The following is an 18,247-nucleotide window of genomic DNA, read 5'->3' as shown; positions in this document are numbered from 1 at the left end:
TCTCTATCGATAGCTAAATGACAACACAACAAACATGAATCTATAGACCAATCTGATGCGCACCGGGCGCGCAAGTGTTGAGCACCGCGCGCCATTTGCTGCGGTGTCTGCAATGCCTAGATTGTGCACAAAAGGACACCGCAGTTGGTAATTTTCAATAGAGGGCGCTACCAGTTTTGTTTCGTCAGATTGGTCTATAAGTATTCACAGGCCTGACACTTCACGGAGGCAACGAAGGTGATTGCCTTCATGCTCCCTGGTCAATGCCTTCATGCCCTCAAAATGCTAAGGTAGCAATTTACAATTTCCTTATATGGTGCCTTTTACCAATAAGAAAATGCCTTGTGCCCCTGCCCCTGCCCTTTCAAAATTGAAGCATACAGACCTGGGCCCAATTTCATAGAACTGCTAAGCACACAAATTTGCTTAGCATAAAATTTCTTCCTTGATAAAAACAGGTTTACCAGCCAAATTTCTGTTTGTTACATAATGCTTGTTACTGGTATTCAGCTTTTGTTTGCTTATCCTGAAAATCACATGGAAATTTGGTTGGTAAACCTGTTTTTATCAAGGAAGAAATTTTATGCCAAGCAAATTTTTGTGCTTAGCAGCTCTATAAAATTGGGCCCTGTATATAAGTTTAACATTTAAGCATTCAACCAGTGTTACGTTTAAGCATTCAACTGCTGTGACCCCTGGAAAACAAAGTGTTTCTTAAGTTCCTGTGAGTGGTGGATAAAATCATAAACATTAGAACAGATTCGACGGAGTCTGAGGGCCTGAATGTAGGCTATGTTGGGCACATTCTTTGAAGATGGACTTTTTGGACATGTACATGTAAAACTAGAGATGTGCATGTATACATGATATGCAATTATAGTGTACTATAATGTAAAACCTCATGTACATGTATTCTGACGGGTGTTTTAATGACAGCAATACATTCCCTGAAATGAATACCTATTTGCACTCTTGGCCCTCTGAAGCAACTAATACGAAATTTGTACTAATTTGTAATTTAGAATACAGCTCGTATTTTCGTAATGATTCATCCAAGTATTTACTTTTTTTCTTTTTTTTCTTCAATTAAATGATTCATTCAACGCTTGGTTTTTAACACTGATTCACCTTTAAGCATCGCGGCACCAACATCACATTTTAACATGCAGCGCCTACAAGCCGACCCTGTGTGATTTTCCACAAGATACTCAAGTCTTATCAAATAGAATAATTAAGTTTGCACTCAGCACTTCACCAAAGGCTATCCCGATAGCTAAAAATGATTAAAGGCACTGGACACGTGTGGTAATTGTCAAAGACCAGTATTCTCACTTGGTATATCCTAACATGCATAAACAATATTTGAAAATTTTGGCTCAATTGGTCATCAAAGTCGCAAGAGAATAAATTTAATAATGAAAGAAAAAGAAAAACACCCTTGTTGCACAAATTTGTGTGCTTTCAGAGGCCTAAAAAAGTGCGTCAGGCCTGAAGTCTTTTAATATTTAAATGAGAAAGTTCATCTTTCTCAAAAACTACGTTACTTCAAAGGGAGCCAAGTCTCATAATTTTCTTACACTATCTACAGCTCTCTTGCTCTTTACCAAGGAAGTTTTTGCGCTAACAATTATTTTGAGAATCTACCAATAGTGTCCAGTGCCTTTAATGTCAACTGTGTGAAATACTAGCATATCTACGCGTGTATTTTTATCACAGTGGATGTTGGAATATTCAACAACCTCTTCAAAACCTCAGCTTACTATTGTTTTGCATAAAACACTGTCCACCAGTCTTACTTAAATGTCACGTAATTGAAACCCATTTGGGCAAGCTGTGTTGCTATCAAAACACCAGTTATTTTGACTGAGTGTGCCTACAAAGTTTATCAATGTTCATTTTCAAAGAGTTTTTTTTTTTGGCAGACAAATCGCTTAACAAAAGTTTTGTTGTTAGCACTAGTAGGCACTAGCGTGGAGCCAGTCAAACGCAAAAAAAACATTAGATAATTTGTATTCTACATATAGCTGGTAGCCATGGTACAATTTAATCAAAGATGTTTTACACTGAACACCTTTGGTGATTGTCAAAGACCAGTATTCGCACTTGGTGTATCCTTACATGCATAAAATATCAAACCTGTGAACATTTGGACTGAATTTGGTAGTTAAAGTTGCTAGAGAATAACGAAAGAAAAAACACCCTTGTTGCACAGATTTATTATTACATGTACTTGCAAAATTTCTATGATACGTTGAGCAGAATCAGTGTTGTAAGATAAATTATACATTTGGCCATGAGGCAGAACACTAGCCCAGGGTATGTACTTCTTTGTTGCATTCATGTCAATGTAGATGCATCAAAATACAACGTTGCATTGTAAAGTGACCTTGCATAGCAGGACAATTGCCCATATAAATGATGAATATAAAAAAGCAACCCCGATGCTTCATTTTTGAAAGGGCAAGTATTAGAAGGGCATTTTTTCCTTAGTAAAGAGCACCTCTATTGAATAAATTGTCCACTTTTATTGCAACGCTTCAATGGCAAACTACATGTATGTAGGCAATGACATGCAGCCGATTTCACGAAATGCTAGTATTAATCCTGTCTCGATATGGACGAGTAACTCATCCTAGCTTAGGATGGGTTCAATGCGTCCTAATAATAATAATAACAGGTATTTAGAAACACTCCCCATAGGAAACTATATCACAGCGCTTACAAAAACTGAAAAATAAAAGCACAATTAAACAATTACAAAAACTTATCGAAAAAGCTACATACACAATGTTTGAAAAGCATGAGAAAAAGAGAAGAGCCTAAACAGGGAAGAGATGTGTTTTCAGAAGTTTTTTGAATTGGTCAGTGGATTTAGCGGCTTTAATGAAAGAAGGGATGTTGTTCCATTCTGTGGATGCAGTAACAGTGAATGTGCGATCGCCAGATTTGCTACGGGTCCTAGGAATGGTAAGCAAAAATGGGTCTCGAGAAGAGCGAAGATTAGGGCGACATGGGTTATGAAAAGTAAAGCAATCCTTGATATATAATGGCGTCTGGTCATGGAAGGCTTTAAAAACAAACAAAAGTACTTTGAAGAGAATTCTTTCTTTTACGGGAAGCCAGTGGAGAGATTTAAGTAGAGGACTGGAGTCATGACGACGTTCTAGCTTAAAGATAATGCGAGCTTCCCAGTTCTGTAAACTTTGCAGCCGCTTCAGGTATGCCTGGGGAACAGATGTTAAAAGGCAGTTGCAATAGTCTAATCTGGACAAAGTATGATATGTTTTTTTGGATTAAACCTAAGTAAGGAAGAGTTTGGTGAAATCGACAGCAGGGCCATGAATGCAATTGCCTCCCAATGCTGAATATGTAACAACCCTCAACAACTGGCGTAATTTGTTTTATATTAGCAGGGTAGACATGGTTTGGGTTTTCACGGAACTGACTACTACTATTGTACTCAGCTCAGTCTTTTTTTATTAACAATGCATACATTTTAACCAGTGGCTTCCAGTTAGTCAATTTGTATTGCGCTCCCTCTAGGACCAGCCTGTTCTGAGAGTGCATAACAGTGAAAATTGCGTTACAAAATTACACAGAAACAGTTTAAGAAAATGTACAGAAGTAAAAAAAAAATAAGCAAACAAGAAATCAAAGTGTGTTTTTTTTATGGGGGGGGGTTATTTTCTATTTTACTTTTTTAAAATACCAACAACCAACAAAAAATAGAACTTTAATCATTCAAATACTAAAAGTTTACCTGTATTTGCCGAGATATCCATCAGCAATCATAGCACCAAAGATTGGAGTGAAATAACACAGCATGGCAAAAGCGTGGAAAAGTGCCGTGGCCCTGTCATCACTTAGCAGTAGTATATTGGTCATGTACAAGACCAAAATGGCTGTAAAATAAAAACAGAAATCAATTCTTAAAAGTTTGCTAATTCATAGTGTTTTGACAGTGTGATAGCGATTGTGAACCAATTTCAAGATACGAAACAAGTAGAATAAGCTGTCTTTCCAACAAAAATAATTTGAAGTTGTAGTTGTAAATGTGTTTGCTTAGTTAGACTTGAGTTAAAACAGATCATGTTTTGTGGCAGTTATTTCAATGTTTATAACAAGTTTTTGCTAAGCTGGGCCATATGACTTTGAGTTTCTGGTATAGGCAAGAGGTTTAGGTGTTTTTGGTTAGATTTCAAAAGTAAGGCTGTGTCGGACGCGCTGATCTAGCTGCAGCTGTAGCAGAAGTCGCTGTTTCGAACACAGCCTAATATTTTTGTTTTTTTGTTGTTGCAAGTAACCATGTCAAAAAAACATTATACATCCGTCAACTGTTCACCTTCATTTCTTTGGAACTTGTACCAAAAAAACAGACAGCAAACAAGACAATGCATTGCAAAAAATATATATATATATTTTCTGTTCCTCATTTGAAATCCTTCACATATCTCATAACTGATTATTCCGAGATATTTTCATTCTTCCTCTCACAAGGACATTAGAACTATGACATGTCTTTCAAAAGGTTAGCCATGAAAGCTCATTGGAATTCCGATTATTCAGTGACATTTCCACAATCGAATAAAAAATCTCAGGACCTTTTGGAGCCCTTGTATCAAACAAATGATCCCATGTAACCAATGCATCAGGCTCCGGGTACATAATCGTGCTCCTGAATTTAAAGGGTCTCACTTTAAGGTAGAGTCTGCTAAATTTCCCAGCACCTAATATTTTTTATATTAATTTATTCATTTTTTACCCCGATGAGAAACTGTTGTTAGGGATTGATTGTTTGTTGTTTAGGTTTTTTTTTTCTTTTCGCGATTGTTTACCCGTCTCGTTTTGAGCTTTGTTTGAACTATTGTTACTATGAATTGTTTAATTATATAGTTATAATATTATTTAAAACCACAAAGTCTGAACTACATGTGTAGCCACCTTGGCACAAACTTGAAGAAGAACAACCTGATGTCTATGTACTCAAAGCTCTGCAAACATTGCAGCCTTAAATTTAGGAGGGGGGGGGGAGGGGCGTGTCAAGCCAGCGATGTACAGGAGTTATAGGAACTGTTACACAAACATTTTCAGTTGTCGGGGAAATAAATATAGATTTATCTCTTTTTTCTTCATCTTATTTCTGACAAGGTCTACCCTGCCCTTAAAGAGCAGTAGGCAGCCATGAAGCTTCACTGTCAATACTTTTTGCAAGATAAAACCAATTTTAAGTACCTCGGGATGGTCAAATTACTCTGTTACCAAGGCAACGATAAGAGTGAATTACACTTTATTGTATTATTAGATTCAAATCAGTCAGCGAGTGAAGTAAAACACAATTTTTTTAAAAGGAGTAAAAATATTTTTTTAAAAGCTTCGTAACTTTTTATGTTGTTTTTTTTAAACATCGATTTGCTCCCTCCGGCTTTGGATACAAATTTATCTGATAACATTCCAGGAAATAGCTGACAACCTACGGACTCCTTTCAATCAACAGGACTGAAATTGTATCAATTTCAATCGCAAAAATCAACAACAACATGTCTGCCATTTTAAAGGGTTTGGGTTAATTTTTTGTACAACACAAAACACAAATGCCCACGGTTTGAAGTCAACTTTGAAGTACACGCTTTAAAGATAATGATGGTAGAAAGTCCACTCAAAATATAACTTGCTGAGGTGCTGTAGTTTTTTTTAGAAATTACTAAAACAATTTTACAAAATTATTTTTGCCTCAGTGAGACAAAAACTATTTTAGCATGTACTACGGATTTAAGTGACTCTCCTGAAAACACTGCTCTGTGGTTTTTCACTTTTTTTTCTAAAAACTTGAGACTCATGAAGCTGAAACTTCTACAGGTAAATTATATTACAAACATCTTCATTCACAGTGAGTCAAGACATAAAACTTGATCTACAAAAGGTATCAAAACCCTTTAATCAGCTCGAAACCCTTCGAAGCAACTATGTGGGAGGAAACAAGTAAATGGCATAATATAATCAGATAAATTCAATCGTTTTATTTGGAGAGTTGATACGAAAATTCCTCTCAGAACTAGTTAAAATCAATGTAAATCACATCAATAAATCCATCTGATACTTCACACCTTTCACGCTGAATGATTGAAAAGCAACTGCCGAATTGATATAAATTGTTTTCACCCTTACACCGTTGTATATTAAATACTGTACACTTAGTACTTTCCCCTAGCTCTATGTTTTTCACGGAACTCAAGAAAGTACCGAGTACACAGTGCTTAAAGGCAGTGGACACTATTGGATTACTTAAAATTATTATTATCATAAAAACCTTTCTTGATTACGAGTAAAGGGGAGAGGTTGATAGTATAACACATTGTGAGAAACGGCTCCCTCTGAAGTGACGTAGTTTTCAAAAAAGAAGTAATTTTCTGCGAATATGATTTCGAGACCTCAGGTTTAGAATTTGAGGTCTCGAAATCAAGCATCTGAAAGCACACAACTTCAGGTGATCATGGTGCGACAAGGGTGTTTTTTTCTTTCATTAATATCTCGCAACTACTTCCACGACTGATTGAGTTCAAATTTTCACAGGTTTGTTATTTTATGCATATGTTGAGATACACCAACTGTGTAGACTAGTCTTTGACAGTTACCAATAGTGTCCATTGTCTTTAAAGTCCAATAAAATAAATGTTATGCTTGGTACCTTTCATGCCATAGTAGGAGAATCTCTCGCAGAACTCTGTGCCGATGATGAACCCTATACTCTTGGGAAAGTCGTTCTTGCCACTTATAAATTGCTATTATTCAATAGGTACAGAGAAGGAAAATGAAAAAAATTATGCAAAAATAAATTTGAAGATATACCGTCTACGAAACAGTATTGTAGACTTTATACTTCATTAAGTTGGTTAATAATATTATACATTGTCGTACTATACATTATGGTGTGTACAAATGTACTACTGTGAACTTTGTGGTAAGCGAAGCTTACACTATGACAAACATAGTTGTATTGTAAAAGGCGCGAAAAGTTGCGACGCACAAAACAACTGTGTTTACCAAAAAAGGTTACCGGCCAAAATACCATGTCGTTATCATATTCTACTAATTTGTGCTCAGCAGAAATATGCACATACATGAAAGGTTACAAGCTAAACTAACATTTCATACATATGTAGAATTTGTGACTGATACCCTGCTCATTTCTGCTTAGCAGAGAGTTGTTAAGCAATATTTTCTGTTTTAAAAGCAGTATGAAGTTGCGCCCGATTGGTTTCTTACCCCAACTCTGCCCCATCCTTTACCGCTGACTTTATTTGGCTTGTCCTTGTCCAATAAAGAGGTTGCTACGGGAAAACAAAATTATAAAAAGATGGGTTATCTAAACCTGTCTGCAAAATAAGATGAGATGCCATCACCGATAACATCATAGTGTTCGTTCGACATGAATGTTAGCTGTTTTGTACATTTGTATACAATTTGAATTTCCCAATTCAAACACCATGTATTTGTTCTAGCTTGAGCTACATGTACTAACCGAATTTCCCTTTCAAGAAGTGATGACTCTGTCGTCACACTGATATTCCCATTAATAAATACCTTTATCCCCCCTGCCCCACCCCCCCCCCCAAAAAAAATACACAATACACACAATTGAAACAGTTGATTAGACACCAGCACAATATACTGCATACAAAACTTGTCAAAAACAAATGCTTGTTTAGGGGCCATTTTGCTAGTTCACAGAGCTAGTCTTTATACATGTTATACATGTACATAGTTCCAAACCCACCTGACCAGTCTTTAACCAATCATAGTTCATTAAAGTTTCAAGATTCCAACAAAGGTATGAAGGATTGGTATGGTGGATAAAACACATCATTGTTAAGTTTTGCTTTGAAAGCTTACTGATCATGAATTTCATACTTGAACCATTTTTTGTGTGACAACATGTATGTTCCTACAAAAGTCGGGGAAAAAATGTGTCTGAAAACCTTGCCAAAAAAGCCGCAATCAGAGCACTGATTTGGTTGTTTGGTTGTTACAACCAAAATAAAGGACAATCGATTAACACGCTGAAAAATTTGCATGTTTTTGCGCTACTCTCCCGACTCCCCCAAAAGCCTATTTTAAAATTACACATGTTTGTTATTTCATGTGTTTATGGTTGATCAAACGAACATAAACACTGTCTACGACTACACAAACACAACTCAAACAAATGAAAAAGAAAGTTAAAGTTTTATGCAAAACATGACCTTTCAAAGTGTGCAAGTTCTCATCAGGGCCCAATTTCATAGAGCTGCTTATATGGTAAGCACATTTTTGTGCTTACTGTGGCAGACAAATTTGCTAAGGTGTAAGCGTATTTCACAGGCTAGCAAGAAAAACATCTTGCGCTTTCACCACGGATTTGCTTTGTGACGTCATCCTGTGCAGTCAACACTGGTAGGTTAGCATGCCTTTTCGTGTACTACGATAAGCAGCGCTATGAAATAGAAATCGCGCAGTAAGCACAAAATGTGGTGTTAAGCAGCTCTATCAAATCGAGCCTTGATTGATCTACAACACGCACACTTATAAATTACACAGGCTAGGAAAATGGGAAGTCATGCAAGACAGTGACAAATCGGCAGTGTGTATCATGCAATATGTAGATGATGGATCTTCATCACACACATTACCCAATTGCAGACCGGATGCTTTGTCTTTGAAATTGCAAAGGTCACCAGGGCATTTTCTCCTCGGTGAAGGGCACCTCTATTAGGAAATCCTCAAGTTCTATTGTAATAAGGGGCACCAAGGCAGTGACCATGAAGGCAACGGAGGCCTTTGTTGCCTAACCCCTGTGAAGTATCAGGCCTGCGATTATCACAAACTGGGTCCATACACAGGGTCCTTATATGTGTTTCAGACTTTGGAAGTCACCTACTGAAGTTGCATACGTACAGGTAGCCTATTTGTTACTTTTTGTTATTTTTTGTAATGCAAGGTCGCCCCAAACAAGGCTACAAGCCACTATTGGTAAGGGGCAACGAGAAGAAAATATTTAAGATGAAAACAACTCCAGGGAGCTAAAAGTTGAAATGGATATTCCTCTTCAAACATTCAAGATTGCAAGATGGAGGGAAACATGCACCAGGCAAGGAGTTCCAAAGAGATGCAGTATGTGGAATAAAGCTGTTAGAATAACGCTTTTTGTAGCACCCTTTTTTCCTGAGTAGAACCTGATTCTCCCAAAGAGGTTCCTAGCAATGATAGGAACACCATCTACAGCAATAAGTACACAGACATCCACCTAGTCTTGGTGCAAGACGTTCTTGTTGAGTTTGTAAACCAAAGGCACCAAGCACTCAATGCTACACCTGGCGCGACTATTAAACCGATAGAAGGCGCTTCTGAAAGCCGCGATCCCGCCAGTTGAGTGGTGTGTGGTTGGGTGATCTGCAAGTTTCCCCCAACATAACCTGCTTATTGTTTGATAGTAATGTACGCGGCGAGGAGACACGGAGCAGGGGATCACGATAGTTTATGAGTGACAGTGAATAACAACGTCTTGCACCAAGACTAACATCCACCAAATAAATGTCCCGAGTAGTACCTGAGCTGGCTTTGCTGAGTTCCTCACCCTCCTCCATTGCAGGCTTCATTTACCCTGACGGTAAAAAAACCTTCTATCGCAACCAAATGTCACAAAGTGTTTTCCTGTCTAACAAGGCTCAGTAGACGTGACTTTATTTGGCTCTCTCTCCGGGATCTCATCTACAATATCTTATTGCTCTCTAGTGGCTCAAGGTTGGAAGCTGCAAGGATGATGATAAGATGATATGAGGATGGAGTTGTGAGGATGATCGTTGTTAAGAAGGTGACTGACGATGATGAGGTCTTGTTATCACTGCTAATGATCTGAACGACCACGACAATGCCAGCCCGACGACCGACCGACGAGAGAGCGCAAGAAAGTGGAAAACCAAACAAGAAGGAATGTGTTAGTTTTTTATACAACCACAAGGGAAACTGTCTGGGTGGTTTTGTAAAGAATTTGGGGTTGAACAATAGAAACATTTACTATAGAGCATGACTTAATTTTGGGTTGAACAAAGAAATATTACAATTTGAACCTGTGACCTGTAGATAACATGCCGACACTCACCCCGCCAACAGGCAGTCTCACTATTTTTTTCTATAGACCTTATCGAATAACCCCTCTGTTGCTATGCAAGTGGCCATTTTGTAGGGCAGGTCATATGCGAGTTTAATCGCGTACACCAATGAATCACGCAGCACGCATGGTTTGATTTCTATGGCACACGTACAGGCACAAGCTCACAGACGCCGTATGTTGTCGGGCAGATGTTTGAATGTAACGTCATTTTCAATACGGTCTATATCTTTGTTCGAGTTGGGGGGGTGGGGTGAGTGTGGGAGGGGGGGGTGGGGGATGAGGGGAGGGATGAGTGGGGGGTGGGGAGATGAGTGGTGGGGGGATGCCAGTCAGAAGCCATTCAGCCTGCAACTGCCGTATAACATGTTGTCACAAACCAAGTTTTCAATACAACCCAAGAACTGGCAGCAGATGGACCACCTTACATGTAAAAGGGGATGTAACTTTTCATTTCAATTATCAAGCAGACATGTTTTAAAAACCTGATGGCACAACCTGTTTTGGGGTGGGCAAACGTGTTCTTTTTTGCTTTGGGTAGCACAACTGATGTGTAAGTGATATGGATTATTGGTAGCATGATCATAAAGTGATAAAATGTTGTATCACAGCTCTGCTAGTTAAAGGCAGTGGACACTATTGGTAATCACTCAAAATAATTATTAGCATAAAACATTTCTTGGTGACCAGTAATGGGGAGAGGTTGATGGTATAAAAAACTGTGAGAAATGGCTCCCTCTGAAGTGCCATAGTTTTCGAGAGAGAAGTAATTTTCCATGAATTTGATTTCGAGACCTCAAGTTTAGAAATCAACTATCTAAACGCACACGAGTTCGTGTGACAAGGGTATTTTTTCTTTCATTATTATCTCAGAAGTTAAATTTTCACAGGTTTGTTATTTTATGCATATATTGAGATACAACAAGTGAGAAGACTGGTCTTTGACAATTAACAATAGTGTCCAGTGCCTTTAAAGTAGGGTAGTCTACATTCCCAAACTAGCAGATCCACGAAACCACAAGAGTAACGCGGTTGTTATGCACAAACTCTTTAGATTGGTTAGAAGTGTATCATATGATTGCATTAGTTATATCATGCAAATAATAGAAGTCTACAAACTATGTCTATAAAAAGACAATGACTGGTGAATGTTGGCATTGAACAGTCAGGTTTTCTATGCCAATACCCTTTACATTGTATGTGACTCTTTTGTATACTAGGGCATTATTTTAGTTTGTGCAAAAAGTGAATTGATCCAAATAGACTGAGCGAGTCTCGCACACATTTGAACTTGAACCCTAAAGGCAAGATGTACTTTGGTAACTAATCCACAAGTCACTGACAATAAAAAACAACTTGGTTAAGAGCACTGGCTGTTGATATTGTAAAACATTGTGAGAAACGACACCCTTTTAATGTATGTATTTTTTAGAGAAAGAGGTAATTTTTCACCAACAGTTCGAATCTGACAGATAAGAGGTTTCGGACTTGTGAAGCCTTTCTCAGTCATCTGGAAGCACACTATTCTTTGCAACAGGTTTTTTCCCTTTTTTCCATTATTTTCTTTCACTTTCGATCACAAATTGAGCCAACATTTTCACAGGTTTGTTATTTTAAGCATGATGTTGAGATACACCAAGTGAGAATACTGGTCTGTCTGACAATTACCAAAAGTATACCCCACCTGTTAAGGGGCATGTGTCAAAAATAGATAGGTCACTGTTAAATCCACTCATCCTCATAGCGGTTAATTTACATTGTACTAAAGCCAAGAACTCACTCCATGGTAGTAAAGTTAATATTAAGAAGTCCCCTTGTTCCACTGAGTGGAAGAATTAGTCCTGACCGATGCCCTACCTTCCACTCGTGTAATAGTTAAAAACCAGGACAGTTCTTTTTAGAGTTGAGAAGTCTCCCAAATTCCAAAAATCTACTCCATGATAGTAGACAAGTCATCCCAAATTCTGAAAAAATCTACCCCGCGCTACAGCAAGACAAGTTCTAAAAAAGATCATGTCTACCCAGCTAGTAGAATCATGGAGCAATAAACTAGAATATAAACATGGTGTTACCACACACCAAAAAAACATCTGTACCTCATCATGCAATGCCTCAAATCCCACTTTCTGAAGTCATTAAAGGAACTCCTTGCCTTGGATCGGACGAGTTAGTCTATGAAAAGCGTTTGTAACCGTCTATTATAAAATGCATTTGGGTAGAAGGATGTTGTAAAAGTAGAATACAATAATCCACACAAACATGCCTCGAAATTGCACAGTTTTCCTTTTACCTTGACTAACACGGTCGGCCATTTGTGGCAGTCAAATTTTTGACTCCCATAAATGGCCGACCGTGTCAGTTCGCACAGTAAAAGGAAAACCATGCAATTTTGAGGCAAATTTGTGTGGATCATTGTATTCTACTTTTAAAACATCTTTCCAACCATATGCATTTTATGACCACACGGTTAATAATGCTTTTCATAGACCAACTCGACCGGCCCAAGGCATCGTGCTCCTTTAAAAATTAGTCTCAAAGATAAAGCTTCACTTTCACAATTTAATTGGATATGCCAGAGAGGTTACCAGCAGCATGCCTCTAGATAGAACTCACTTTATCTTGAACTCAACTATAGTTTGCATTAATTTGCCATCTGTCAAAGACCAGTCTTCTCACTTGGTGTATATCTCAACATTTTTATACTGACAATTGTTTTGAGTAATTACCAATAGTGTCTGGACTGCCTTTAAGGACGTAAAATACAATTCTTTATGGCCACAGATCATTTTATTACGCCGCACCCTTTCTTTGCAATAGTCTTCCCGTGCAAATTTGCCAGGCAGGTTCTTTACAATGCTTTAAGTCTCTGTGAAAAACTAATTTGTTTGATGCTGCTTATTTGTAATCTGCTTATTTGTTGTTGTAACTTTCACTCATTGTATATTTTATTGTTCTCTTTATGTGCTTAGAGGCTTTTTGCTTTATAGGCACTTAACAAATGTCTTTATTGTTGTTATTATTATTATTATTATTATTATTTGAAAAAAATACAACAGGTCGAACATCAACTCAGGAGTTGTAATCTGGGTCCAGAATCTGATTATAATGATGATTGTTTAAAGCCATTGGACACTTTCGGAACAGAAAAAAAAAAAAGTTCACAGATTTACATATAACTTTCAGGGTTTACAGAAGGTAATGGTGAAAGACTTCTCTTGAAATATTAGTCCATGAAATGCTTTACTTTTTGAGATAACATTAAAACAATATCAATTCTCGATATCGAGAATTACAGATTTATTTTAAACACATGTCATGACACGGCGAACCAAGCGGAAACATGGGTGGGTTTTTCCGTTATTTTCTCCCGACTCCGATGACCGATTGAGCCTAAATTTTCACAGGTTTGTTATTTTGTATATATATAAGTTGTGATACACAAAGTTTGGGCCTTGGATAATACTGTTTACCGAAAGTGTCCAATGGCTTTAAATGTGAAGAAGTCTAACTATTATAAAAAAATTATTATATTTTCAACCTTTGAACACTCTATAGAAATAATATCCCTCGGCAAAGATTTTAACTGAATAAAGACAATTTTGGTTTTATTTTCAGAAATTAGTCTCAGTAAAAGTTTTGTGTAACACAATTGCTGGTATAAATTGCACTTCACTAAACAAACACCTAAAATAAATAATGACAAAAATACAAGCTCAGTATAAAATTTATTGCAAAATTAGAAATTCCTCCATGGCACTTGACTAAATGATAATAATAACTAAACCACCTCTTCCAGCGCAAGATTGACTCACCACTAACGCTCCACTGTCCACACATCAAAATATCATCTTGCAGTCATGCATCAAATATCTTAAAAGGCACCAATATCCCGGGCCATATGGTAGCTTACAATTTCTTCCAGGTACACGTACCTCTCTCACAACGGTAGAATTATCATAAAAAATTACAGCTACAAAAACAAGAAAATGGAATAAATACCATTTGGAGTGTAACTGTAAAACACATCAATGGTTAACTTGATTGTAAGAGTCACTCATTCTCTGACAGGTTTTCACTGAGGCAAGATGACAGTTTGATCACTGAACAAACACCAGGGCCGCATTTCATCGTTGATGCTGAATGTTGTGAATCTATTGCCATCGCTAGCTGCATGCACAAGCAGGCAACACCTCCAGCGGCCACATAAAAATAAAAAATTGTTTGCTGTGCTGTACTTCACAGGAAAAGACAACGGGGGCGACAGAATACATGGGCAGCCAACACCTTTGGTGAGATGTGTGTATGTAGAGCAGCAGGTGGAATGATGTGGGATTCTTTCTCTTTTAAAGCAATGGACACCTTTAATTGTCAAAGACCAGTGTTCTCACTTGGTGCCCAAGAGGGTGACAAGTGGAATTAAATTTGTAGATTACTGTGCCGTATTCAAAGTCAAGACTCAAATTTCAAGAAAATCCCTTAACAAGATTAGCAATGTCTGGGTGTGTGATAATGATTTTACAGAAGAATGGTCTCAAAAGGGTCTCAAGCAGAGTCTCTCTTGAAGGCTACAGTAACTAGCCAGCGGGAGCGGTCAACTTGTCACCTTTAATGGTCCCCAGCATTTTCTGAACTAGCCAGCCAAACTGCTTGAGAGAGACTTTTGACTGGTCCCCAGGTGTTTTAAACAACACTGTTAATTGAAAAACTGCTAAATTAATTTAAACAAGGCGGAAGAGGCCGGGGGGGGGGGGGGGGGGGTTATCCGGGTACACTGGCCTGTTACTTCAGTCTTATAAGAGCCAGGCAAATTTTCCTTAGTAAAGAGCACCTGTAAGCAAGGGAAATTTAGATTCCAACTGGAACATTTCAAGTGATACTTGAGTTTCTTTGGGCGCTACTTGAGTTTCTTTGGGCAATACTTGAGTTTCTTGGGGCGATACTTGAGTTTCTTGGGGTGATACTTGAGTTTCTTGGGGTGATACTTGAGTTTCTTTGGGTGATACTTGAGTTTCTTTGGGCGATACTTGAGTTTCTTGGGGCGAAACTTGAGTGTCTTGGGGTGATACTTGAGTTTCTTTTGGGCGATACTTGAGTTCCTTGGGGTGAGTCCTTAAAACAACAGTTAAAACAACACAGAGGCAATAAAGGCAGTTTCCTCAATGCCCAGCCCTGGTCTAGGGTTGTACATTCACTAGACCAAGTTTAGTGGTTGGCTATATATGTACATCTACTTTATTTATGTTTAAATGGGCCATCCTTGCTGAAGTGCAAGCTTCAGGCATGATGCCATGTTTTAAAACTGTTTATGGGGACATGCAATAATTTAAATGACATTTTGACTGTCCTCTTTCTCTTTGTGACACTTCTACTTCTTATCACCAGCTGTGTGTCTGTGATCAATGCTCTGTAGACAATGTTTTAATTTATTCTAGGGGAAATCTGTGCTGGATGAGAAATGAATTCTGATAGTAAGCTAAGTCAGTTTTTTTTTGCACGTACCGTATTAGAAGGTGTACAGAGTGTTTTGAAATCATGTTTAATCTGTGTGTGAAACATGAAACATTCAAGGACAAGGGATAAAGTTCAATTGCCATACAGTAGTGGTTTACAACACAATAAACCTTTATTGTCCCTCTAGAGTTTATGGGAAATTTATATTTGCTTTTACAAAGACACACAACATTAAACACCAAAGTAAAAAATTGATTAAATTGTATCAGTAGAAAAAGACTAGTAGACCTACATTACAAACAAAAGTTAAAAAGTAAACATTAGAAAGATAAAAATAAAGATACTAAAAAATGTACACCGTACAAAGTGACAGTAAAAGGGATGTGGGATTTGAGGCATTGCGTGAATATGATTCGCGGACCCCCAACTTGAACACCCAAGTTGGGACCAGTCCCAACTATAGTTGGGATGATTGTCAAGTTGGGTCTGAACATGAGTCTCAAAGGAACACGTTGCCTTGGATCGGTCGAGTTGGTCTTTCAAAAGCGTTTGTAACCGTTTGTTATAAAATGATATGGTTAGAAAGATGTTTTAAAAGTAGAATACAACGATCCACACCCATTTGCCTAGAAATTGCTAGAAAATGCACATCATTAATGTACTACACCCATAACATGGATCAGTGCCCTCATTCTAAATATAATACTAAGGACTGGCAACAACGAGGTCAATAGAGCAGGTCCCTTTTTAGTTTCACTCACAGGGGGATAGATGCTCTAGAGACCAGATTATATGCCAGTCCATAATAATAATAATAATAAAATAACCCGTTTTTATATAGCGCTTTTCACACCCGAAGGGCGTCCCAAAGCGTTTCACATTATTACCCCTGATCACTGGGCCTTCAATCACTCCTTAAACCATCTCAGCTCCCTGGTGGGGAGTATGCCGCCTGTGCAACATTAGTTATGCGCTACTCGGCTAAATCAATCACAAGAACCATCTCTGCCCTCACAGGTACCCATTTACCCCTGGGTGGAGAGAAGCAATTATAGTAAAGTGTCTTGCTCAGGGACACAAGTGTCACGACCTGGATTCGAACCCACACTCTGCTGAACATAGTGTTTTGTAATCACACCACGGTCTAAAAAATTAATGTGAAATGAGAAAGAAAACATTTTTTGAGGGTCCCTCTTCTGTTCACTCAAAGGACTTCTGGATCTGGATCAATACTGCAATCAATCTCCCACTGTAGGGATGTATAGGTTGCAGGTGTGTGGTGCTGGGGACTCTAATTATTATAATGCGCTCTACTTTTGATATTTAACAGGTTTAAGTTGAGTAGACTTTTTTGACTTGGTGCAATTGGGCAGTCCTCCTGTTAGGTCTCAGCATTTAATATAACCACGAGCTTCATTATGTCCAGACCGGACACAACCACAAAAGCCCAACCAAATACACTCAAATCTGTTCCTCGGAATTGATCACCTGGCCTAGAGATCATGTCCAGCCTGTGTGGCAAGAGATAAGATATATCTGAATTTGCCCCCCCCCCCCCATCATACGCAAACAAAGTTCTTCTGATATTGCCCTCTTTTGAATCAACCTCTTTCCTTCAGCCCAAAAATATTTCCCATCAATATAATTAGTAACAGGGACAGAATCTGCAGCTGGTGGAAGCAGGGGACAGATTTTCCTGGCTGACATAACTCAATAAAATATTCCACTGCATAGACCTGGCTGATTTTTCAAAATTGTCCAAAGGCATTGTGGGAAGGAAAAAGGGCCTTCCCACAATGCCTTTTGACAATTGAGAAACATCAGCCAGACAGGAATCGCGATAAGGTCTAATGTAATAACACTATATAGTATTGGCTAATCCTACTTAATATTCTAGTCCGCTATCGTCTTAATAGAGGAATGAGCCTCATATAGTCATACTACTAGTACTACACTAGTAACTAGGAGTACATCACATGTAGGAGTATGCATTGGCCCACATGGCCCATCCATGTTGTTGGGTGGATGATGATCTATGGTTTTGAATGATTTGAAGAATATTACAATAATTATATAGCCTAATCAGCATGATCAGAAAGGAGATTCATCAGAAACATAGGGGCCATCATACATAGGCCCTACACCTTCAAATCACTAGCCTTCAATCCTACATAATTTAGAAACTATAAATTATAAATTTGTGGTTAAGTGTAAAAACTGTAAAGAGTAGATCGAGAACAAATACTTGACATGTAACGTTTAATACAGTAAAGAAAGCAACGAATGATACGGGTAAAACTTACATTTCACTTCGCTTAGTTGAATTTCGCTCAAAACACCTGCTGGGGATTGGTCCGATTCGATGGCCCGCCCACCACTTGCACTGCTGGCACTCGTCGTGTTCGTCGACATTGCTGTCAGATCGCGTCTCAGAATCGATCAAGAATTGCCATCTCTTCAACAACTTATGCTAATCAAGGGCCCTAGTCACTGTCTTACTGTTTGAAACTTAAGAAAGACAAAAAAGTGAAAATGAAACTTAGTTTTTTTAACTCACACAAGAAGACACAAATCAGCTCATCCCATATGTTTACATGGGATTAGAGCAATGAGATAAACGTTGAGGGCGCACTGTTTATTAACTCACTCGGT

General features: G+C 38.1%; 1 protein-coding gene across 7 annotated transcripts in view; it reads right to left on the bottom strand.

Annotated features, from left to right (window-relative positions):
* Positions 1-18,183, bottom strand: part of LOC117291623 (solute carrier family 15 member 1-like) — a 29,802-nt gene extending 11,619 nt beyond the window's left edge. Inside the window, exons 1-5 of one of the 7 annotated variants that reach the window (XM_033773449.1) lie at positions 17,899-17,987; positions 9,584-9,888; positions 7,264-7,328; positions 6,686-6,779; positions 3,761-3,902 (exon numbers count right to left, since the gene is read on the bottom strand). In XM_033773449.1, coding sequence (XP_033629340.1) covers positions 3,761-3,902; positions 6,686-6,779; positions 7,264-7,328; positions 9,584-9,632 — 350 coding nt within the window. In that variant the 5' untranslated portion in view covers positions 9,633-9,888; positions 17,899-17,987. The other 6 variants (XM_033773451.1, XM_033773448.1, XM_033773452.1 and 3 more) reach the window with 6 other exon arrangements.
* Positions 18,184-18,247: the final 64 nt, after the last annotated feature.

The sequence above is a fragment of the Asterias rubens genome, chromosome 6, assembly GCF_902459465.1.
Source record: "Asterias rubens chromosome 6, eAstRub1.3, whole genome shotgun sequence".
In the NCBI taxonomy this organism is placed as follows: domain Eukaryota; kingdom Metazoa; phylum Echinodermata; class Asteroidea; order Forcipulatida; family Asteriidae; genus Asterias; species Asterias rubens.
Note: the sequence above shows the minus strand (reverse complement) of the source record. Positions and strands in the feature narration are given on the sequence as shown.